Raw genomic sequence first — 24,704 nt, 5'->3', positions numbered from 1 at the left:
AACATTTTCATTTTAAAATAATTATGAATGAAGGTGCTTATCTTAGCATTATTCCATAAGTTATCATATGGATAATTTTGTGGGAATTCTATAAATATAATGTAAAAAAGTCAGATACTATCTAAATATTTAAGTATATCATTTATTTAATAAGTTCATGGTGAAACACTGACTTATAAAGAGAAAATAGAAAACTAAATTTTAAAATTTCAGTGATGTGAAATGTTTATATATACATCTATATATATATTTGTGTGTATGTGAATATAGACATATACGCATAGTAAAGGCACAAAATTATTTACAATATTTTTAGATGTCCTCCATATGGCAGAAATTATGAGTGATATTTGCTTTGTTTTCTTATCGTATTTCTAAAATTTAAAATAAAGAAATAAATATGTATTCTTTTATTAATTTTAAAAATCAATCATTTTTATTTTCTCTAGGGAGAACAAGGTCTCCCTGGAGCTGCAGGCCAAGATGGACCACCTGGTCCTATGGTGAGTAAGATCTTTTCAGTCATTTAAATAGTGAGAATTTCTAAAACAAAATTGTCTATTAGCTAGAATTTTTGACATTTTAGCTTATAAATAGGTTTGTATTTTTTCTAATAGTCCAAGAAGTATATTATTTTGTCTTAGAGGAAAGTAATCCTAACTGATAGGTATATGGAAAATAAACCACTTGATCAGAAGATTTGTTTCTTTCTTATGCACTTTGGATGAAAAAAAATATTTCCACTCTGAATGAAATGCCACTAATGATCCAGCCAGTGCTTTTCCTAGTCTGGATAGTTCCCTAAAACCTTTGCAGTTACACTTATTTTCCTGGCATTTAACTTTAAAAAGTATGCTGGCACCAGCATACAGTGATTCTTTGACAAAATAAATTGTTCTCTTCGTGAGTCATATAGGCTGAAATATAAAACAATAAAACTCGGTGAAAAAAGATATGGCTGCTGTAACAGTGAAGTTTGGTCACTATCATTAAGTCTGTGTGCAAACAACATGCTTGAGAAATGCAATACAGCATTTTGTTGACAGGGATATTATTCATAGATGGAGTTTATTATAGGATCCAAAGCTATTCTTGATACAAATTTGGACAGAAAGTGAGAACAAAAGACTTGCCTTTTAAAATAATTCCTTACTAGATGACTTATTTGCTTTATGTATAGATTTCTTATGGTAGAGATTTTTGGGTGTCATTATCCAGTAATAGTTAAGTGTGAAGCGATTAATCAAAATGGCAAACGATACATATAGCACTCTGTATGTGTGATGAGTATTAGTTTAGTCAAGTTCTTCTATATATTTTAAAATTTATTCAAATGCTTCTTATCATAAATATATTAATTATCTCAGAGATAGAAACATATGCACAAAGCCATCACAACTGGGATTCACAATTCATTCAGGAAGAATTTTAGTTATTCCTTTCAACAAAGATGCCACAGCAATTTCCTCTAGCATACCTACCAAATATTTCATAAGTTTTAAAGAGATTATTTAAACTTTCACTGAAGAATTTAAAGATCATTTATGTAGTAACTATATAAAAGTTATCAAATTTTGGTAGATTTCAAGCAGGAGATGATCAGTGCTGCCCATTACCTCATCAGCTTAGGAAAAGGGCCCTGGTTGAAGCAGCATCAGCTCCACATCTGTATCATTACTTAGGAATATTCTCATTAGATATGATAAACTCATAACTGCCCAGAGTCAGAGCCTGGAAGGAAAAAAAATACCTTGCCTTAATGTCACTCTAAAATTTGCCAGAGATTTTTTTCTTGTTATTTCAGATTTTCCAGTAAATATTTTGACCTTTCTGCAAATGAAATAAAAAGCACCATGCTGGGGATTTCCTTCAGCTAATATTAAAAATAAAACCTTCTGACATACCACCTGATTCGGCATACAAACTTTTGTATTTTTGACTCTTAGATAAATGTGAGTTTACAGTGCAAGAGGACAGAATAATTTCCAAATCCTTTAGGTAAAGCGGAATTATAAGCATCAGAAGTGGGCTGCGTGGGCACATTCCATTCTGACTGCTTGTTTTATGGAGAGTACTTACGATGTGAATAGAATGTGTAGTTTTTTTTCATAGCTTTAGTTAGTCTTGATTTGTGATGTCTAATCTCAATGAAAATGCTACTTACTCTTCGTGAGGTGAGGATGGGCAGAGAAATTATCTTCAAAATGCCGTTTATGGCAATTCAATGAGCCTTTCAACTCAACTAAGATCTATTTTAGTAGGTAATTTTTAAATCAGAATGAGAAGTAGCTTATTATGGTTGCTAGTTAAGGTTATCGACTCTAGAGCCAAACTCTCGGGTTCAGAAACAAGCACTACCACTTACTTGGTGGATGACTTTAGGAACACTACTTTTTTTTTTTTTTTAGCTTTAAGTTCTTCATTTATATATATATATATATATTTAAATATATATTTATATATAATTATATATTTGTATATATATTATATATATATTCTTCATTTATATATTCCCAATTATAAAATGGGAATATTGCTAGCCTCTATCCGATGATATTTCTAAAGTTTAAATGAGTTAAATTGGGATATGGATATCTTCTACCCCATGGGGTTCTTAGGTTAATTAAATGAATTACTTGTAAATCACTTTTATGTCACCAATTAGCACGAGTAGCACCAAATCAAGAATCACTAAATGAATGAAATAATGATATAATGATAAATGAAATAATGATACATATTTTGAAAAACAATCAATTTTATATTCTTAGTGGAAAATAACTAAATTCAACTTCATGATGTGTATCATCAATAAACCTTATGCAAAAGTTGTTGACTATTAAAGCAAATGGAAGAGATCAAATACAATTATACTTATACAAAAATACCTTGTATTTTTGTACAAAAGTTAGAGTGTTAGCATATTAAGTACTATGATAGACTCAAGCAGAGAATACTAGATATACACAGAGTTGGACCGTTTAAATGTCATTTCCTCTAGGGATCCTTCCCTATTTAGAAACATGATGTGATTATTAAAGAAGGAACAGAGAGGTTTAAGTGTGGATGACACAGTGGCTGTGAGACTAACAGAGATTTGGAAATTCATAGAGGTTTCTATTAATCTCCGAATTAATCTTTGTGAAAGCTATAATAATAATACTTTCTCCATGATGATTTTTTTCCTCATTATATCATATATTCACACCCATATCCAAATCTACACAGGCTTCAATTTGCTTATCTCTGGATTTCCACAAGTACCTATTGGGTCTCTTTTCCCCTTCTAGAAGCTGCCTGTAACTACCTACTGTATTGTTTCTACTGGTGAGATAAAGCTACCAAGACATTTCCCTTTTCCCCAACTTTTAAATACAACTTAGCTGTTCAGTAAGTACAACTTACCTACTTTCATCTCTCCAGATTGGCAGCTGCCTATTTAGACAATTGAAATATCTAACAGAGCATCCATTACCCACATAGACAAGTTTAACAATTTTTTAGGAAGTTTCTGGATATGAAATTCTTTGGAATAGAATACAAAAAACTAACTTTTTAGACTCTTAAAATGATTTCTGCTTGGTGTCTGCCCACACTATGCTATCAGCTCTACTAGAGTCAGATATGATATAGTATTTATTTTTTACTTTAAAAAGTACATATTTCACATGGTAAAAAACTTGTTTATAAGCATGAATTCAACATATATTTACGTTTGTATATGTGTATAGGCATACACACACACACTACAAATGTGTACTTAGATCACCGTATAGAATTGAAGATTGACAAATAGCACATACAGGCTGGGCGTGGTGGCTCACGCCTGTAATTCCAGCTACTCAGGAGGCTGAGGTGGGAGAACAGCTTGAACCCAGGAGGCGGAGGTTGCAGTGAGCCAAGATCACACCATTACACCTGGCAACTGAGCGAGACTCCGCCTCAAAAACAAAAAAGATAAATAGCACATATGGAAGCTAATCAAAAGCTAAGGATGATGATGAGCCTCTATAAAGAATTCTATTCGAGTTTATTTTTTTAAGTGGGACTCCGTTAGTCAGTATAATATAATTTTATTAGGGTTTCTTAAAGGATTTTTAAAAATTTCAATAGAATTTTGTATTGGTTGAATTATACTGCTATTTTAGTAGTCAACCAACATTAAATGGGAATAAGACTGAATGTTTCATTCATTTGTTTATTTATTTATTTATTGAGACGGAGTCTCACTCTGTCACTGGGTCTGGAGTGCCATGGCACAATCACGAGTCCCTACAACCTGGTCCTAGGCTTAGGTGATCCTCCCACCTCAGCCTCCTGATTAGCTGGGACTACAGGCCTGTACCACTACACCAGGCTAATTTTTGGCATTTTTAGTACAGATAGAGTTTTGACCAGCCTGGGTCTTGAACTCCTGGGCTGGTCTTGAACTCCTGGGCTCAAGCGATCCATGCCCCTCTGTCTCCCAAAGTGTGGGATTACAGGCTTGAGCCACCACGCCTCACCAATTGAGTATTTTAAAGAGAAGAATGATGATGTCTAAATTCTACCCTCTGATACAAAATCAAAACTGAAATAATTAATTTAGTTACTCTAAAAATTAAAATGTATTTGATTTTTTGAAGTCAGTATTAACATGTCTTAGCTTTAAGCTTTTATTTTGTTTTGTTTCATATTCTTTTAAGACTCTATCTGTTTTAATGCAGCTGAAAAATTATTTAGCATTTATGTTCAAACAAGATTATTTAGTATTATCACACATTTCTGCTTTCGATAATAAAATGATACATATCTGATAGTATTATTTTTTAAACAATAAAAACTTAAAAGATAGGATGGGATACTGAATTCGAGTTTATTTCTTTAATGCTACATTTAACTTATTTGTAGACAAGGGGGATATGGGTAGCATTCCATAATGATTAAAAAGGTTTAAATAACAAAGCGTTTGGTTTTCACCAGATTAAATATTATTCCACAATTTAGTCTTTTAAATACAGTGTAGTATCTGCAGTTTCTTTAAATGTCAATGAACTAGAGTTTTGAAATGCAGATCAAAGCAAATATTCCAGAAAGCATAATACTGCAGGGGAAAATGTTTGCTTGTGTATTCTAGACACTTACGAATGTATCATCCCTGTTTTCCTTTTCACTTTATTACTTATGAATTATGTATTTCCCTGGAGGTTTTCAATTTACAATATCTGAAAGAGAAAAATAGAAAATATGTATAGTTAGAATAACATTTTTATATGCAGAGTTGATGTTTTTGATCTGTTTCAGGTTCAGAGGGTTATTTATAACTGCTCTCAATATCATACCAATTTCTATTTCCAGCTGATGAAAATAAAAACTGATTTTATATGGCAAATTCATCTTTAGATGTAGTTTGTAATGTTGTGAGAGATTATTAGCTTAGAGAAGTTAGTACTCATTATCTCTAACTTCTTCATGGATAATATTTATGCAAAGGATTTTTAATGCATTCAAAACACAAATAATGTCTAATATATTTTTCATTAAGCTTGAGCAATTAGAATCACTAGTAGTTCTTTTTTTGTCATTTTAGTTTTTTCTATTAGAATGGGATGAAAAAGTTGACAGGTATTTATCTGTAGCATATCTAAAACTAATGATAATAATTCAAATTTGTATTATGCTTCACTGTTTATACAGTTTTTAATGTGGCAAGCAAAGCACCAGATAATGGGGAGATCACTGTATACTCAAAAATGAATTTGCTCGTTTCTTTGTGATCTTTTTGTCTGAGATTTAGCAGGGCGGGATGATTGTTTATTCTTATATAAAAGAGAATGTAACTAAACTCATATAAATTTGACTCTGAGGATTAGTAATTTTCTCCTTATTAGAAGATTATTATTAAGTATATCCACACTTAAAACTGCATGTGCTTGTTTGAAAATAACTTTTGTCTGTTGTTAATTGAATAATATAGGGAAATTGTCCACTTTAATACTTAGAGAATTAACTGAATTTGAAAACATAAATATATCTAATGATAGTCCAAAATACCATTGTTACACAAGCGCTAATTTATTTTAACACTATTCCTGCTCTTTCCTGATATTCACAGTTTCAGTTTGAGAAGCAGGTTTCAGAAACTAAGGAATAGGGAGGCCCATCCTGATTCATGTAGCAGCTCTATGAGATAGGAATTGTAGTCCCCAGCTTGTAGATGAGAAAACTGAAGCTCTATTTGTCCAATTAATTTAAGTAGCTAAGAAGAGAGTTTGGTTTCTATGCCATACCTATCCTATTCTGAACCCATACTTTTCCTAGTTCATCACACTGCTTGGATCAGATCCATAGTTCTTAATGCTTTAAATTCACAAAAATTATGGACCAGGATATAATGTGCTTTTTTACACTGAAGAAATAGAGTGTTTCCAGATAGAGGAAAATATTACTCATGGTAACCTTGTAGAAGATACAGTAGTGGTGACTCATGATGTACGTTGGTAAAAAGTTAAAACAATTTGCTGTCGTAGAGCCGTGGTGAAAATTATTACTGAAATTATAATTGAGATAATTCAATTCTATCAAAATAATTCTAATTCATAGAGAAACCGTATGAACAGTTTGCTTTTGTTGCTGGGTGCCTTACTTGTGGCAAGCAGTAGTGACATCTAGGTTATCGTGGCCCCAATTTCATGAGTCACATATAAATCGTTTTTTTTTTTTAGCCTCAGTTTCACTTCCAACAGCATCTGTTGCCTGCGTAGTTTCACTTGTATACTTTCACAACAAGGACTGTATTTTGTGTTGTCTTGAAAATTGTAGTACAACAATTTGGTTTGTTAGTGTGGTGTGTTTTTTTGTTTTGTTTACTTTTTCTAGCAACGGGGTGTTCTCTGTCACCCATGCTGGAGTGCAGTGGTGTGATCATAGCTCACTGAAGCCTCAAACTCATGGGTTCAGGTGACCCTCCTGCCTTAGCCTCTCAATTAGCTAGGACAGCAGGTGTACACCACCAATTCTAGTTTTTGCTTTTTTTTTTTTTTTTGGAGACAAAATGTCTCGCTATGTTACCCAGGCTGGTTGCGAACTCCTAGGTTCAAGCGACCCTCCCACCTCAGGCTCTCAAACTGCTAGGATTACAGGTGTGAGCCATTGTGCCTGGGCTAGAGTACAACAATTTGTAGATAAAGCAGTTTGTTCAAAAGTCATCAGTATGAAAATATTTTTGGTTGGAAGGCAGGACAAAGAGTTAGTTGCTAACGTCATGCCATAATTTTCATAGAAATATAAGTTAAATAGATAAATGTCTTAGTCTAGGACTATTAAAAAAGTTAAATTATTGAAATAGAAGTATATTTATATAAAAAATAAATTTATTTAATTTCATAAATCATTTAGATATGAGGTATAATTTAGAAATTACAGCTGAAAATACCATCTTGATGTATTTGTAACGTTGTATAGTTTAGCTTACAGAAATTAGTAGTCATGATCTCTAACTTCTTCATGAGTAATATACATGCAATATTTTATTGGAATTATTAAGTATTCTTAATATATGTCTGTCTCCAGTAATCATAGTGAAAGATATCTAATTTCAAGAGAACAAAGAATAAGAATTGAGATCAGAATTCAGAAAATTGGCCATGGCCTAGAAGAATTACAGAGTTCCGTGTTTTAATTTTGTATATATAGGACTTATCTTCTTATTCTATAGAATATTAGGCAACCATTCTAACATATACAAATAGAGGTTATTATTTAAATACAAACCAAACAGTGTATTAAAATTTTGTCTAATTTTTTTCCTGTGGCTATCAAAGATCTATTGACTGTCAAAAGTTTATTGAGTTTTTCAAAAATTGTACTAAAAATATTATAACCTTTTAAATTTGTGTAACATAAAAATGTTTGACTGACTGGATATGTAATTTGGAAATCCCTTCTAAAACTAGCGTACTTAAAACTGACACTTTCTTCTTAACTGAAAACCCATATAACCATGTTCTATTTCTAACTTCGCATTCATTTAATCAAAATTATCAATATTATGGTTACAAATTAAACTGTAGCATTTTAAATATTTAAATTTACTTAGAGGCCTTAAAAATAAAGCAACATTAATCATTACTATTTTCAACTCCGTATTTTCAAAACCAAGCTAGGTCTGTGACTAGTCATAGGATTCTTTAATTCATGCCTACTCTATGTTTTTTTTTAATTATTATTATTTAGGGACCTCCTGGCTTACCTGGTCTCAAAGGTGACCCTGGCTCCAAGGGTGAAAAGGTGAGAATAAAAGAATGTGTTATGGATAAAAGAATATGCTTTTATATACTAATAGCCCTGCTTTTGCAGATTAAAATCATTCAAAAGAAAATGTCAAACAATATCTTCATCATTCTAACCCTGACAAAAGCTTCAATCCTTAGTTTCCCAGATGTATTTAGAGGGGAGAAAATATGCAAATAGTGAAAAATGTGCCAGAATTCAGTGCTATATCTTCTCAAGTTTCCATTATAGCAACCATATGGAGAAAGCATATGGTTATACTAAAATAACTCTTCAGAAAATAAACAGCCTGAATAACAAAATATCTATTTTTATGTTTTTAAATGTGAAAATAAAAATTTTAAACTAGAAATATCTTTCAAATACTAATTTGATCTCCTATAATTTATGCTGAGTTGCACCAAGTACTTAGAGAAATGAGCCTTTTTAAAAATGGTATTATTGTTGTTTGGATTATTTTTAAATCTTCAAATGCCCTTTAAAGACTGCAGAGTCTCTGAAGAATAGAAATTATTTCATATTAAATGAGATGCTTATTAAAATAATGAGTTTTCTGTTGTTTATTCAACTAATATTATAGATGGTCATTATTGGTTGAGAGATTCCTCAAATGGAGCACTTAAAATGATATTTTTAGAAAGCATTTTGTTTTGTATTACTTCCAATGCTTAATAAAGCCCTCACTTAAAGTAAGCAGTAAAAGATCCAGTTAGGTGATGAGAAGGAGATTTTTAACTGTATATTTCATTCAGAAGGGTTATTTTAATGTTGTTTTATCAGCATTGTTCATTTTTATGCTTTAGAAATGTAATGTGCAAATATTTTATAACTAAAATTTTATGAAGATAGTAATGCACATGTTATTAACTTTTTTCTCTGCCTTTCAAAGGGACATCCTGGTTTAATTGGCCTGATTGGTCCTCCAGGAGAACAAGGGGAAAAAGGTGACCAAGGGCTCCCTGGAACTCAAGGATCTCCAGGAGCAAAAGGGGATGGGGTGAGTAAAACTACAGGTTATTTTTCCTACTCATTTCCAATCATACACACACACATACACACACACACACACACACACACACACACACAGAGTCCTTTAAGTATGATCAAAGAAAGAATTTAGAGTGTCTTAATTCTAATTTGTTTAAGTCAGTAATGTTCTTAAAAAGATATTTTTATTCAGCCCTAGGGTAAATAAGTTTTACAATATTTAAGTTAGAAACCATAAAAATTACAGTTGAGTATTATTTAAACAAACATGTACTAAATTCCCATCACCTGTAAATCATATTCTGAGGGATAAAGGAATATACACATATACACACATAGATTTAAAAGAAAAACCTCATTGATATTGTAGCAACATAGGAAAAATTCCGATTATTTTGCACAAGTTAATTTTTAGATTCACCATGGAAAAATATTTAAGCCATTCATAAATATTTTTGCATACTCTAAATTTTACAGTGTATGCTGTTATGAAAATGTTGAAAAGTTATGAAAACATGAAAATGAAATAGCTGAGGAAATCCTTTACATTGGCTGATTCTCTCTCTAGGGAATTCCTGGTCCTGCTGGTCCCTTAGGTCCACCTGGTCCTCCAGGCTTACCGGTAAGTACAAGACAAAATAACCTTATAGGGTAGGGTTAAGTTACAAATATAACAAAGAGACACAAATGCTCCAGATTTTTATCTCTGCTTTTGCCTTTGCATTTTCTAGGGTCCTCAAGGCCCAAAGGGTAACAAAGGCTCTACTGTAAGTACTTTTCCCTTTGACAATTTAATTTTTCATTGAAACCTATTTAATTGCCTCTTCTTTATTTATGTCCTCTCTCTTCTTTCTAACAGGGACCCGCTGGCCAGAAAGGTGACAGTGGTCTTCCAGGGCCTCCTGGGCCTCCGGTAAGTACATGTTAACAAGAGTGATGTTCTGATAATTCGCATCTGGAAGCTGCCAATGATTTCTCTGAATTATAAGATAGACAAAAACACATTCTGTCAAAAGTGCTGATTTTATAGGAAACATTATCTCATTTACATAATCAAGTCTACATGCCATGACTTAAATGTTAATTGATTTCACTCTTCAAATATAAATACCCTAATTATATATTATAGCCTTGTTTTTATTAACTTTTCAAGAGAATCATATACTATTTTGTCACATTACTGAAACCAACTTATTTTATGCCATAAAGATACATTTATGCTTGACTCTAGGAATAATGACAAAAATTCAGATGCTTCCCATTTTTTCCTAGTGCATATATAAGGATACTAATAAAAGCAATAGTAATCGCTACCACTTATTAATACTAAAATGTTCTGGGCTTCACATAACTCATTGAATGGTAGAATTAAAATATAGATCCATGTGAAAGAAATGTTATTCTTCTTTCTTGAGCTAAAATCTTTCCAACTTTATGTATACTAGTTTGCTAGGGCTACCATAGCAAAGTACCACAGTGTCGATGGCTCAAACAACAGAAATGTATTGTCTCCCCGTGTTGGAAGCTAGAAGTCCTAGATCAAGGTGTTGACAGTGTTGGCTCCTTGTGAGGTCCATGGCGGAAGGATCTGTTCTGCACGTCTCTTCTTGGCTTGTGGTGGCTGTCTTTTCCCTGTCTCTTCACATTATCTTCCCTCTTTGGGTGTGTCTGTGTTTAAACTTCTCCTTTTTATAAGAATACCGCTTACATTGGATTGGGGCCCACTCTAGTGACATTATGTTAGCTAATTATATTTTCAGTGACTGTATTTCCAAATGGAATTACATTCCGAGATACTGAGAATTAGGACTTCAACATTACAAATTGTCGTGGGATCCAATTCAACCCATGACAATGTGATAACTATTTGGTATAGCTCTGCTCTCAATGTAAATTCAAGTCTGGTTGCATTTATTTTAAGTTTGTTCATTTATAATAATTTAAGTCACACGTATTTGAAGCAAACTAATGTGTACATATTTTTTAATGTTTAATGTTTTATAATATAAATTATCAAATATAATAGACAGTTAAGAGCGCAGTAGCTTTAAAGTGCTGTTCTAATCCTCAGAGACTTTACAATCTAGTTGTAGAGTTAGGGCATATAAATGATGACTAATTAATAAACAAGAGACTAATATATATAACATATCTACACAAATCTGTACTATATTATTGTGTACATAAAGGGCAAGAAGTCATATAACTTATTCACCTACCTCAGTATTTCCACCAAGTTCATCATAGAAGAATCTATGACATTTGTATATTTATAAACTTATCCTATAGCATAAATTTTGTAGCTACTGAAAAGTTAAACCAACTCCAATTTCTTATAACAAAAACATAACCAGTAATAATTAATATCTGCAGAATATTCCACCTTATGAAACAAGTGCACTCATATTATCTTCTTTACAGGGTCCACCTGGTGAAGTCATTCAGCCTTTACCAATCTTGTCCTCCAAAAAAACGAGAAGACATACTGAAGGCATGCAAGCAGATGCAGATGATAATATTCTTGATTACTCAGATGGAATGGAAGAAATATTTGGTTCCCTCAATTCCCTGAAACAAGACATCGAGCATATGAAATTTCCTATGGGTACTCAGACCAATCCAGCCCGAACTTGTAAAGACCTGCAACTCAGCCATCCTGACTTCCCAGATGGTATGTTAATAATACATGACAAAGCAAATGTACTGAGCCTCTGAGTTTCTGAGGTGCATTGTCAGCTCGTTTATTCTAGTTAAATGTTTAATATAGTCTCTAAATAAAACGAAACAGTTATTAATTCTCTTCTAGACAGAAAAAATCATTTATACTGTATAAATCAAGAGTTGCTTTGGAAAATCCTTGTCTGTTAAATAAGGTTTTATTAAACTATGACAAGATCATTGTTGGATGTTTAGAGCTAACACAAATGTACTTTGCTTGTAATGACTATCACAGAATAGATATTGTGTATACACACATGTGTATATTGTAATATGATTACTAACTTCATGTTAATGTGAATACTTACGTTAATATGATTAGTATTTTAGATTAGTATGAATAATATGGATATGTGTAAATAGCATAACTGATGTATATTTGATCTATCAGTTTAGCAATGATTTGGTGCACCGAATATTTAAGAATTTGGATAGCTTGGAGCAAAAATGTATCTTTAACTCATCCACAGATATTCCAAACAACTGTGAATAGCTTACTCAATAATAACAATTAGGATAATTTATCATACCAACTCTTTGACAAAATCTTTATATACCTACTGGTCAGAGAAAGAAAGAGTTTCAGATATGCTAAGTTAGTTGACTAAACTCATACAATTATTAAAGTAGCAAGGGGCAGATCTTCTTCTGATTTTAAAATTTCCCACTTTATGTTGAACTATTTTGTCTCCCCTTTACTCAGCAGAAAATATCATTTTGCACTACCAGTCATATAATGACAGTTATAACTGTGATCTAAGTAACTCAATGCAGATAGAAAAATTCAGTGTAGTTCCAAAACAGCCGGCATAAAAAAAGGATGTCACAAAAATCTTCTAATCTTAAGCACACCTGTTAAAGGTAAAACGCGGGTAATTGTTAGTATTCCTATACAAACTGGTATCTGACATCTTCATGTTTATAATATGTTTATCTGAAAAAGATACATTTAGTTTAGTGATTTATAAGGAGATTTACTTTTAACTGGTATTATTTAAGCAAAGGATTTAGATGATTTAGGTAATTCAATGTTATATACTCCTAAAAACCATATAAGAAATATCAAAGATTTACAGTGGTTATCTCTACTTGGTAAAATCTTAGATGATTTTTTTATTTCCTTGTATTTTTTTTTCCTGGGAATTCTAATTTGTTTCAGACATGAGTATATTAATGGTGTAATCTGAAAAAATGTAGATTTTTTGTTAAAAAATATGTTAAAGCTATGTGACTGTTAGAATACTTTTCCTGTTTATATACAAGTAGTAGGAGAAGATAAAGCAGGTTGATATTGCATTTTTTAGAGTTCCAGCACCAAGATAAGCAATTTGAGCTTTTAAAATATTAAAAGTTCATAACCAGTGGTCTTATGTAATTCAAATATTTAAAATGAAGTGGCAGGATGGAAAACAGTTGGAAGTATAAAGGTAGAAAGAATTTGATTCCTTTCCTTCTCAGTATAAAGGTCAAAGCTGCCACCCCTATATAAGAAAAAAAAAGGTTAACAAGAGAAAAGTATTAAAAATGTATTTGATTATAGTTTAACATGACGTAAGAGTCTTCAGATTCAAGCTGCAAAGATACAGAGGAAGCTGTCTGATTTTATGCTTAGGTTCAATAAGGCAGGGACAGCTTTGTAGAAATGCAATATAATATTGGATAAAAAAAAGGTATGAGCTAATGGTACTAATCTGAGTAGGGAAACCTAGTAAGACCTTCTGTTCAGATTCTCTCTGGCCTCTGTATTGTAGCTTTCCATCCTCCCAAGTACAGGGTAGAACCCCTCTGGGATAAAGGTTTTAATTTCTTTATGGCCAACTGTTACACAGAAAGGTGGGTGAAGGTTATGTTAGCAGTGGCAAATCCATATGCCATACTAAGGGTTGTAGGAGTGAAAGTTTATTAAAAAGTTTTAGAACAGGAATGAAAGAAAGTGCACTTGGAAGAGGGTCAAGCGGTCGTCTTGAGGGATTTAAGTGAGTGGTTTGACCTTTGACTTGGGGTTTTCTGTATTGACATGTTTCTGAGGTTTGCATCTCTTCTCCCCTGATTTTCCCTTGGGGTGGGCTGTCTGCAAGTGCAGTGGGCTGTCAGCACTGTGGAGGGGTCACACACACATTGTGTTCACTAGAGTTGTGCGTATGCTCACTTGAGGCATTTTTCCCTTACCGGTTGAGTGTTCCCAGAGGAAAGTTATCTACCAGTCAAACTCCAACCATTTGCATCTTAGTGCACATGCTGAGCCCACTAGCCTACCTCCTGAGATCATATAAAGAAGCTGCTGGTCACGAGTTTCAGGTGTTTTCTATGAGGGAAAGGGCATTCCCTGGCACCAGCTGCAACCAATTATTATTTTAGCGAGACAGTTTAACAACTGCCTGACCTTCATCTGATGGTCGCCTGGCATTCCTGATGAGGTTGGCGGGACTCTCCTTCCCTGTTTATGTCTGACTATCTACCTACTGTAACAGTTAGAGTAATGTGTTTGGGTTTTATAGCTGGCTTTGCAGAAAAATTAACAGTTAGAGTAATGTGTTTAGGTTTTATAGCTGGCTTTCTATGACCCACTTTGGGAAGGAGGGATTCTAATTTCTATGACTTGCCTCAGGGGAGAATGAGGGATGAGAGACAGGAGGGCAGAGGTCAGAGAAAAACTGCTTCATAGGCTTTCACTTTGGGGTATCATTTTCTGAGCACCAACAGAAGGAAGCAAAGTAATGTTTACATGTATATCACTTTTGACTCCTAGTAACTCTTGTTAACTAAAACCATATTGTCAGTTATCTAAAGAATAACTTTGCTACTCCCACTATTTTCAATGCTTACTCACATAACACCAAATGAATGGTGATGATTATTCACATAATAAAATGTGTTCTGCAACATTTCAGCAATAACATTAATAGCAGGCTGCATTAAAATATATAAAGTAGTCCTTCTTAGGACCCCCTTCAAAGAGAGAGTACATTTATTGCAAGAAGTTTTTTTTATATATAAAATAAGGCAAAGGTATGATCCCTGAGGCTAAGTAGATCCGATATCCCCTCCATTGTTACGAATGAATAAACTAGGAAGAAAATATATTGATTATACTACTCAGATTACTTAAGTAGTGAATAATACTTATGAGATTTGGAGTCAAGTATGTCTTATTTCAATATGCATGCAATTTATTACACAAGGGTAAATGAAATGTTAATATTTGAGAAGATGATATTTAAGCTGAAACCAAAAAGTGATAGGCATGATAAGAATTTTAAAAAGGTATTCCAGGTAGAATATATGGGGCATCTGCAAAGCTTTGAGGCAGACAAGAGAAAGTATCACTGTCTATTAAAAACCATACCACAATATGCCCAAAAGCTTAAAAGGAAAAATATCTATTAACATGTATTTTTCTTATTTCTCTTTCTAACAAAATTTGATATCTAATGCTTTCAACAATGATGTCAATGCATTTTTGTATGACATATTTTTTTCTACCTTCTAGGTGAATATTGGATTGATCCTAACCAAGGTTGCTCAGGAGATTCCTTCAAAGTTTACTGTAATTTCACATCTGGTGGTGAGACTTGCATTTATCCAGACAAAAAATCTGAGGGAGTAAGTACCAATCTGTTTTGGTGGTGAATGTTGACAGTTCCTGCCATGTTTTGCAATATTGAACTAAACAGGAAAATTATACTGTCATATTTTCATTTATCTGCTTTTCTTACAGAATAATTAGAGCACTTCATTTGCATAAACATGAATAAGCACCAAATTGATGCACAGAGTTAACAAATACTTCTCTTCTTTATTTTTTACCCAGATGTATTCTTTCTGCACCTGCTTGCTCTCTAAAATTCTATGGCTTTCCATGACACAGCACAGCTGAATCTCAAATTTTAGTGCCTGTATAGTGTTCTTCTGCCCAATTACCACATCATAGACCTCACAGCTGCATATTACACCCAAAATATCTAATTTTATAAAGAATTAATCTTTTATATACAACAAGAGTCTTTTCTGTACTTACATATTTTTTAAATATTTAGCTCCTTTAAACAAATTATTTAATTTTTACCTAACAGTATTACCAGTATACTGAGTTCTATCTTCAAAGCTAAATGCAAATCATTAATGTAAAGAAAGTTTATTCACAAGCATAACCATATTCTCCAAACATTTTATCAGTGGGACATTTTGTCTTTATTGGTTTTCATGTAATAAATCTCATTCTTCCTAGTAAAGGGTGTGGACAATAGAGGCATAGAAACTCCAAGGCAAAACAAGTAGCTTTATGTGTGACTAATGGTTTTGGGAGAAAAATTAAGTTTCTGAGTAAAGAGTGGGTAGTAAGGGCAGGAGAAGAAACAACTTCCATCTCCCAACCCTACTTGGCATATGATGAAGCACAGTAAAGCTACCCTAGCCTCCAGAGAAATGTGGAAAAACAGAAAATGCCGTTTCTTACACAGATAACTCAAGTTCCCTGTTGTGAGGACTTATATACCCTTTGCTGTTCTTCACAAAGCAGAATAATAAATGCAGATCTATAAAAGATTCTAAATATTCTAACTAGCAGGGAATGATTCGCGTTGTTTCCAGTCAATGCCTTTCACATAGCATCTCTCCTTAGCTACTGTCTAAATACTTTCAAACATGTTCCTTAGCTATGGAGTGAAGATGGTACCTGCCTTGCTTGATGACGCTGACTGACAGTTTGAGGATTTCCTTTGCAAAGGGTTTCTGAGTGTTCCACCAATGTCCCCTGCAACCCTTAGTACGCCTTTACCAGGTCGTCTTTCCCCTTTTCCTTTAGAGCTGATGGAGAGAACAAAAAGGAAATGGCTCAATCTTCACTGCATAGAATTTGCAGGATCTATCTCAAAGTTTTCTCTTTATCTCATTTTGTAGAATCTAATTTGTATCATTTTAAAATGATTTTAAGAACTCCTTATTTTCTCACTTACTAAAAATGAATTATATGTGTATAAAGATACTGTTTATATTGTAAATTTTCACCTACTTACTAACTTTTCTATTCCTTTACAACAGGTAAGAATTTCATCATGGCCAAAGGAGAAACCAGGAAGTTGGTTTAGTGAATTTAAGAGGGGAAAACTGGTATGTTATTACCTCAACATGAAATGGTTTTTCACAAACTCAAGAAGTGAAGTTCTAATTATGTATTTCTGGACCTTAACAGTGAAAGTCTAAATTATGCTAAAGGAGGATTTGCTGTGGTCTCTAGTTTGTTCCACTTAATATCTCTTAGAGCACTGTGGTATCTTAAAGCAACCTAACATTTTTGTATAAAAGTAAATGGAAATATGCTAAATTTACTGAAAACAAGGATCAAATCATGCAGACAATTTATTAAGTACCTGAGATAGACATCATAAAAATTGATTATGTTAGAAATGTCAGGTATAAAGAATATAGTATCTACTTAATATCTTCCTATTATTTCATTTTCTATCTACTTGAAACCTAATTCCTTCTTTGTTCTTCATTTCAGTAAGTTGGAATGTGCAACTTTTTCTGATTGTTCTGGAACAAATTTAAAGATTTCTGTACAGTTACCAGTTCATTTCAGTAATTTTCTAAAGATATTTTAAGATTAGATGTCAAAATTAAATTCATATTTAAAAGGTGTTTAAACATATACATGTGTTTAAAGTATTTTATTTAGAATTTATTGAATTTAAAGTGTTTTCCAATTATGCAGATAATTATTCAGTTGTTTAATGTTCTTTGAAAAGCTATTATTTTCCATTTATGACTATATAGTTATTATTTCTATACAAACTCATGCATGTTAACCACTTTCATTGACGCTCTCCACTGGAGTTATAATTATGTATTATAGTCTTCCAGTTGCATATTAAACATCCATATTACATTATTATCTTTGTATAAGTTTAAAAATATATACAGATAGAACTCTATCTGTGTGGATTAAATTTTCCCAGTAGATATTTTTTCTTCAACCCCACAAAAATACTCATCATCTGATCTGCTATTCAGTAAGAACTAAGTAAAATCTGTTTTAAGGAAGAAAGTAACAGATAACTGCCTTTACATTAACCTAATCTATAATCTAGGTGAACATGTTAACTTTCTTTTTCAAATTTAAGTGTATATGTTTCAGCTGAACTCAGATATTTTAATTACCAAAACTAAGACAATTTATAAAGATGATATGAGACAGTTGTTAATAATTTACAGCTAAGACTATTTTACTGCTATAATTACAGAGTAAGTATTGACTCAACAAGTATTAACTTGTCTTGTCTTGCACATTATGCTTGGTGCTAGCAATACAATGTTGAGTACAAACATCATCTAAAAATAGACAAACAGGCATTTCTGAAAATATTAATAACCTTTGAGAACTATTGCCCCAAAAATGAAAAGTGCAGGAACATGTTTACAGATTTGGATAAAGCTGATACATTTTGAAATGTTTGAAAGGAATAGTCAAAATCAAACACCATAAAACCAGCTAATCTTTGCCTTACTCTGAGATTCCTTGGTTTTCATTGTTTCATTATTTTACCAATTTGTTTTTCAAAAAGATACACAAATATACTGAAACATTTCTTGGAAACTAATGCATTTTTTATAGAGTTGACTGTTTAGGAAACTAAGACATAGAGATAAAATGATTGTTTCAAAGGTAAGCAGCGGCTACAGTAACTTAGGTGGGATGCAATTCATAAAATCTTGTCTCTGGGTCTTGACCCTCAATGTACACTTTTTTCAATTAGGTTAACATGGGACTTTTGATTCATCTACATGCTTCTGTCATCACAGTTCACTGTCCACGGTGATTTTATTCTTTGTAGCATAAAGGAGGAAAAGAGTAATTAGGTGCCTTTTTATTCCTTTATTCCTAGCTTTCATATTTAGATGTTGAAGGAAATTCCATCAATATGGTGCAAATGACATTCCTGAAACTTCTGACTGCCTCTGCTCGGCAAAATTTCACCTACCACTGTCATCAGTCAGCAGCCTGGTATGATGTGTCATCAGGAAGTTATGACAAAGCCCTTCGGTTCCTGGGATCAAATGATGAGGAGATGTCCTATGACAATAACCCTTTCATCAAAGCACTGTATGACGGCTGTGCGGTGGGTATAAGTTCTGCTTGTCTGCCTTCACAGAGATGAGAGGCAACATGTCACCGTTTCAACTGGTCCTAAGCCAGATTTTTCTCATGAAATGGATGTCAGTTGTTATTAACATTTGATGCTTAATCCTGACATGTTAAACTATGGTATGTGAGAAACCAGTAATCTTAACACACACACACAGTTACACACATAGACACTCTGAAATATTTTTAAAGGCATAACAGAAGGTAATCTTGGATTATGTTATTTTGTTAATCCTGACATTTGAATCATATCACAGTCAGTTATTCCTAAAATGAAAAAGAAAATAAAAAACCTTATGTAATTTGCCTCCTTATTGGTGATTTTAAAATGACAGATAAAGGAATCACCATTACACCATTTATAATATCAATAATTTTTAGCCCCATATTTTGTTTATAAGAAACTTGTTAATTTGTACTATATCAGTTTGAGATCCACTATCATTGTTGTTATCTCTATCTTATAGAAGTACCTTTTTCACATACATAGGATTTTATATAAGAAAATAATAAATAGGTGCCCTAAGAAGCTCATTGCTTTAGCCGAGTATTGATGACTAAAGAGAAGTCACAATTATAAATAAATAAGTTCATGTTTTCATCAAAATGAGTGTAGTGCAAGTAGAATAAAGAAGAGAGAATAAAGCAAATGAATGGAGAAAGAGTTGGGAAAAGCTTTTCCAATATAGTTTATTGTTAAATATTCATAAAATTAACATATAGCAGAAGAAATTTTTTGACTTTTGATCTTCTGCATTGTAGTTCTGAACCTGTATTCAAATTTTTCTGTAACAGAATTTGACCATGTATGTCTTAACTATAATGGTAAAGATGTATTATTTATACAAGAGGGGCTGGGTATTGTGGCTTACCCCTGTAATCCCAGAACTTTGGGAGGCCATGGTGGGCAGATCACCTGAGGTCAGGAGTTCAAGACCAGTCTGGCCAACATAGTGAAACCCCATCTACTAAAAGTACAAAAATTAGCCAGGCATGGTGGCACATGCCTGTAGACCCAGCTACTTGGGTGACTGAGGCAGGAGAATGGCTCAAACCTGGGGGTCAGAGGTTGCAGTGAGCTGAGATTGCACCACTCCACTCTAGCCTGAGCAACAGAGCAAGACTCCATCTCCAAAAAAAAAGAAAAAAAAAATATATATATATATGTATATATGTGAGGATTCAATACCAGCATCAATTTTCATATTAAATTATATTTATTAACTCAAGATTCTTCTTAATGTGAAATATAGAGCTCTATCATAGTTAAGTAAAAAAAAAGAAAAAAAAAATATATATATATATGTATATATGTGAGGATTCAATACCAGCATCAATTTTCATATTAAATTATATTTATTAACTCAAGATTCTTCTTAAATGTGAAATATAGAGCTCTATCATAGTTAAGTAATTACAGCTAAATATTAAATGTAGTAATCAATGTTCAAAATTTAGAACTATTTCAGTAATAAGAATTATTACATAGATAATAGAAAATTTATTTTTCTATTCTCTTCTCTCTCAGCTTCTTACCTCCACTAGAAGCCTAAGAAAAATTAGGATGCACTTTAAAATATTAAACGATTGTGTAACTTTTTATTTCTGCTTTATTTTACAGTCCAGAAAAGGCTATGAAAAGACTGTCATTGAAATCAATACACCAAAAATTGATCAAGTACCTATTGTTGATGTCATGATCAATGACTTCGGTGATCAAAATCAGAAGTTCGGATTTGAAGTTGGTCCCGTTTGTTTTCTTGGCTAAGATTAGGACAAAGAACACATGAAATCAACAGAAAATATACCTTGGTGCCACCAACCCATTTTGTGCCACATGCAAGTTTTGAATAAGGATGGTATAGAAAACAACTTGCTACATATGCAGGTACCATTTAGGAAATACCGATGCCCTTGTGAGGGCAGAATCACATGACAAAAGCTTTGAAAATCATAAAGATATAAGTTAGTGTGGCTAAGATGGAAACAGGGCTGATTCTTGATTCCCAATTCTCATCTCTCCTTTTCCTATTTGAATTTCTTTGGTGCTGTAGAAAACAAAAAGAGAAAAATATATATTCATAAAAAATATGGTGCTCATTCTCATCCATCCAGGATGTGCTAAAACAGTGTGTTTAATAAATTGTAATTATTTTGTGTACAGTTCTATACTGTTATCTGTGTCCATTTCCAAAACTTGCACATGTCCCAGAATTCCATCTGACTCTAATTTTATGAGAATTGCAGAACTCTGATGGCAATAAATATATGTATTATGAAAAAATAAAGTTGTAATTTCTGATGACTCTAAGTCCCTTTCTTTGGTTAATAATAAAATGCCTTTGTATATATTGATGTTGAAGAGTTCAATCATTTGATGTCGCCAACAAAATTCTCAGAGGGCAAAAATCTGGAAGACTTTTGGAAGCACACTCCAATCAACTCTTCTCTGCCGACAGTCATTTTGCTGAATTTCAGCCAAAAATATTATGCATTTTGATGCTTTATTCAAGGCTATACCTCAAACTTTTTCTTCTCAGAATCCAGGATTTCACAGGATACTTGTATATGTGGAAAACAAGCAAGTTTATACTTTTGGACAGGGAAATGTGTGTAAGAAAGTATATTAACAAATCAATGCTTCTGTCAAGCAAACAATCATATGTATAATTTTTTCTACCTTATCTCATTGTTTTCAGTGTGCTTCAATAATGCAGGTTAATATTAAAGATGGAAATTAAGCAATTATTTATGAATTTGTGCAATGTTAGATTTTCTTATCAATCAAGTTCTTGAATTTGATTCTAAGTTGCATATTATAACAGTCTCAAGAATTATTTTACTTACCCAACAAACATTACTCTTTTCCTTTCAAGATAATTTTATAAATCATTTGACCTACCTAATTGCTAAGTAAATAACATATGGTGGACTGTTATTAAGAGTATTTGTTTTAAGTCATACTTATTCAGGAAAGTCTAAACTTTTTTTCCCCACTAAGGTATTTACTTTAAGGTAGCTTGAAATAGCAATACAATTTAAAAATTAAAAACTGAATTTTGTATCTATTTTAAGTAATATATGTAAGACTTGAAAATAAATGTTTTATTATTTCTTATATAAAGTGTTAAATTAATTGATACCAGATTTCACTGGAACAGTTTCAACTGATAATTTATCACAAAAGAACATACCTGTAATATTGAAATTAAAACGTGAAATTTGTCATAAAGAATTTCTTTTATTTTTGAAATCGAGTTTGTAAATGTCCTTTCAAGAAGGGAGATATGAATCCAATAAATAAACTCAAGTCTTGGCTACCTGGATTGGTCATTTTCTTTCTTAAATAGCTTCCAAATTATTCTCAATTGCAGATAAAGCTTTTGATTCTTTCTTGACCATCCAGATTAGAATAGTTTTACACTTCTGAACAAACATATTACCATTCAGAGATAAGTTGTCTAAATCCCCCACATGCGTAAAATAGTAAAAAGAACATGGTAATATTAAATTTATAAAATAAAAGCAGATTATACTTAAAATTTCAAAGAGATCTTTTTGTAATTAAGTATTTTACAAAGTGTCAAAAGTGTTTTTGTTTCAAAATTAGTAATACATTCAGAACTTTTTAATTGTCTAAAACATACGTACAATTTTTGTATCATGGAATAGAAGGATTGTATACATTGGAAAATTTACTTTAATGAAAGTATAGCAATAACAAAATATTTTGCATATTAGCCTGCCTCCGGGATGCAGTGTTATCCATTTAAAACAAAAAAACTTTAATTTGGCACTCAACAGAATGAATAGAAAATTGAATGGCTTTGCTTTTATATTCTTCCCATATATGGATATAGTCTTCTGCAGGACAACAGACTTTTTTCTCTCTCTTATGAGTGATTTAGTCTAGACAAAAGAAAGCTCATCAGAATTGAAAAAAACTATTAGATGACATTTTAATACTAGCCCCAGCAGGTATAAGTTATTCATATGAAAAATACAAAAAATAGTATAGACCTTGAAGGCAGGGTAAATCATGGACTTAGTGCACAGGAAATTTGATCTAACTTTCTTTAAGAAATAAAACTACAAACACAAAGTACAGAAGTGACTATAATGAATAGAGATATTACAACAAATTATTAATTTTATTAAAAAAGTTGACACATAAAAATACCAGGAAATCTGGAAAAACAATGTTTCTATCTTTCTGAAACACTTCTGTGATTTTTTATATTATATTTTTGGCTGCAATCAAGTGCCTCTTTATAAGAGATTTCATAGTTTAACTTCCTGTAGAGTAAGATACTCTAACCTGCAAGGTGAAAAAATGTTTTTTATTGATACCTTAGAAATATTTCTGTGTCATGTCGTTTTTGGTAAGTATTATAAAATTTTTAGATTATTTAAAAATTTAGCAAAATCTCTATTACATATATGTCATATGCACTACAAAATTTGTGAGAAATTTCCACAGACTACCTTCTGATTCTGTATATTTCAAATCTTGTTTCTCCTCCACTGCCTATAGATTTTATATTCTGGGCACCATAAAGCACATGCGTGCCAAGGTACAAACTCAGTCCTCTTTGTGGTCATCATAACATATAATTAGTTCATTCCACCACTGCTATAAAGAAACACCTGAAACTGAGTAATTTATAAAGAAAATAGGTTTAATTGGCTCATGATTCTGCGGGCTGTACAGGAGAATAGCAGTTTCTACTTCTGGGAAAGCCTCAGGAAGCTTCCAATCATGGCGGAAGGCAAAGTGAGAGTGAGGCATCTCACTTGGCTGGAAGAGGTGCATAAAGACAGTGATGGGGGAGGTGCTACACACATTTACATAACTATATCTCATGAGACCTCACTGTCACAAAAACAGCACCAAGAGGATGCTGTTAAACCCTTCATGAAGGATCCACCCCCAGGTCTAATTACACCACACCAGGCCCCAGCTCCAACATTGCAGATTACAATTTAACATAAGATTTGAGTGTGGACACATATCCCAACTATATCAGTGGATGACAGGGTTATTCCAGAAAGTCCTTTACACTAGGATTGCCAGCATTAATATACAAAAATAATGACAGGTTGTATAGTTATACCCCATCATGTAAATATAGTATGCAAACTCCAAATAAATGAATCTATATGTGAATTTTCTCCTCGCTGGCCCCTTCCACTCTATCTAACAAAAGGTGAAATGACAAAGAGTAGTTGCAGTGGTAAAACAACGTACTTAACTAATCATGGTCAATCTTTGGCAAATTTTACTAACAATATGACCATGTACACATATTTCTAGGAGACCTCCCAGGGTCTTAAACGAAGCCTGTGCAAAAGAAGTGTCCTGGAGCTTAAACTTTATGAATTTCATGTTAAATAGATGGTGTCATGCTGGGTAGCTGCAAAACATATGAGTTACCTAACAATATTGGGCATATATCAGCTATAAAGAAATTGCTGCTGCTCTAGATTCCTTTCTGCCACTATTATCACCACAGTATAAATCCCTTTCTAAAATGTAGCTAGTAACACCTGTGCTACCAAATGTCATAGAACTTTTATAAAGATT

The 24,704-nt window shown here is 32.5% G+C and overlaps 1 protein-coding gene across 1 annotated transcript in view; it reads left to right on the top strand.

Annotated features, from left to right (window-relative positions):
* The window catches only part of COL11A1 (collagen, type XI, alpha 1), a 220,804-nt gene extending 198,364 nt beyond the window's left edge, over positions 1–22,440 (top strand). Inside the window, exons 55-65 of the mRNA XM_011935227.1 lie at positions 450–503; positions 8,215–8,268; positions 9,161–9,268; positions 9,827–9,880; positions 9,990–10,025; positions 10,118–10,171; positions 11,680–11,929; positions 15,467–15,579; positions 17,017–17,085; positions 18,861–19,094; positions 20,742–22,440. Of these exons, the coding sequence (XP_011790617.1) occupies positions 450–503; positions 8,215–8,268; positions 9,161–9,268; positions 9,827–9,880; positions 9,990–10,025; positions 10,118–10,171; positions 11,680–11,929; positions 15,467–15,579; positions 17,017–17,085; positions 18,861–19,094; positions 20,742–20,888 (1,173 nt within the window). The 3' untranslated portion in view covers positions 20,889–22,440. The remainder of the gene's footprint in view (positions 1–449; positions 504–8,214; positions 8,269–9,160; positions 9,269–9,826; positions 9,881–9,989; positions 10,026–10,117; positions 10,172–11,679; positions 11,930–15,466; positions 15,580–17,016; positions 17,086–18,860; positions 19,095–20,741) is intronic.
* The last annotated feature ends 2,264 nt before the right edge of the window (positions 22,441–24,704 follow it).

The sequence above is a fragment of the Colobus angolensis genome, unplaced genomic scaffold, assembly GCF_000951035.1.
Source record: "Colobus angolensis palliatus isolate OR3802 unplaced genomic scaffold, Cang.pa_1.0 Scaffold141, whole genome shotgun sequence".
NCBI classification, from domain to species: Eukaryota; Metazoa; Chordata; class Mammalia; order Primates; family Cercopithecidae; genus Colobus; species Colobus angolensis.
This window is presented reverse-complemented; position numbering and strand designations above follow the sequence as displayed.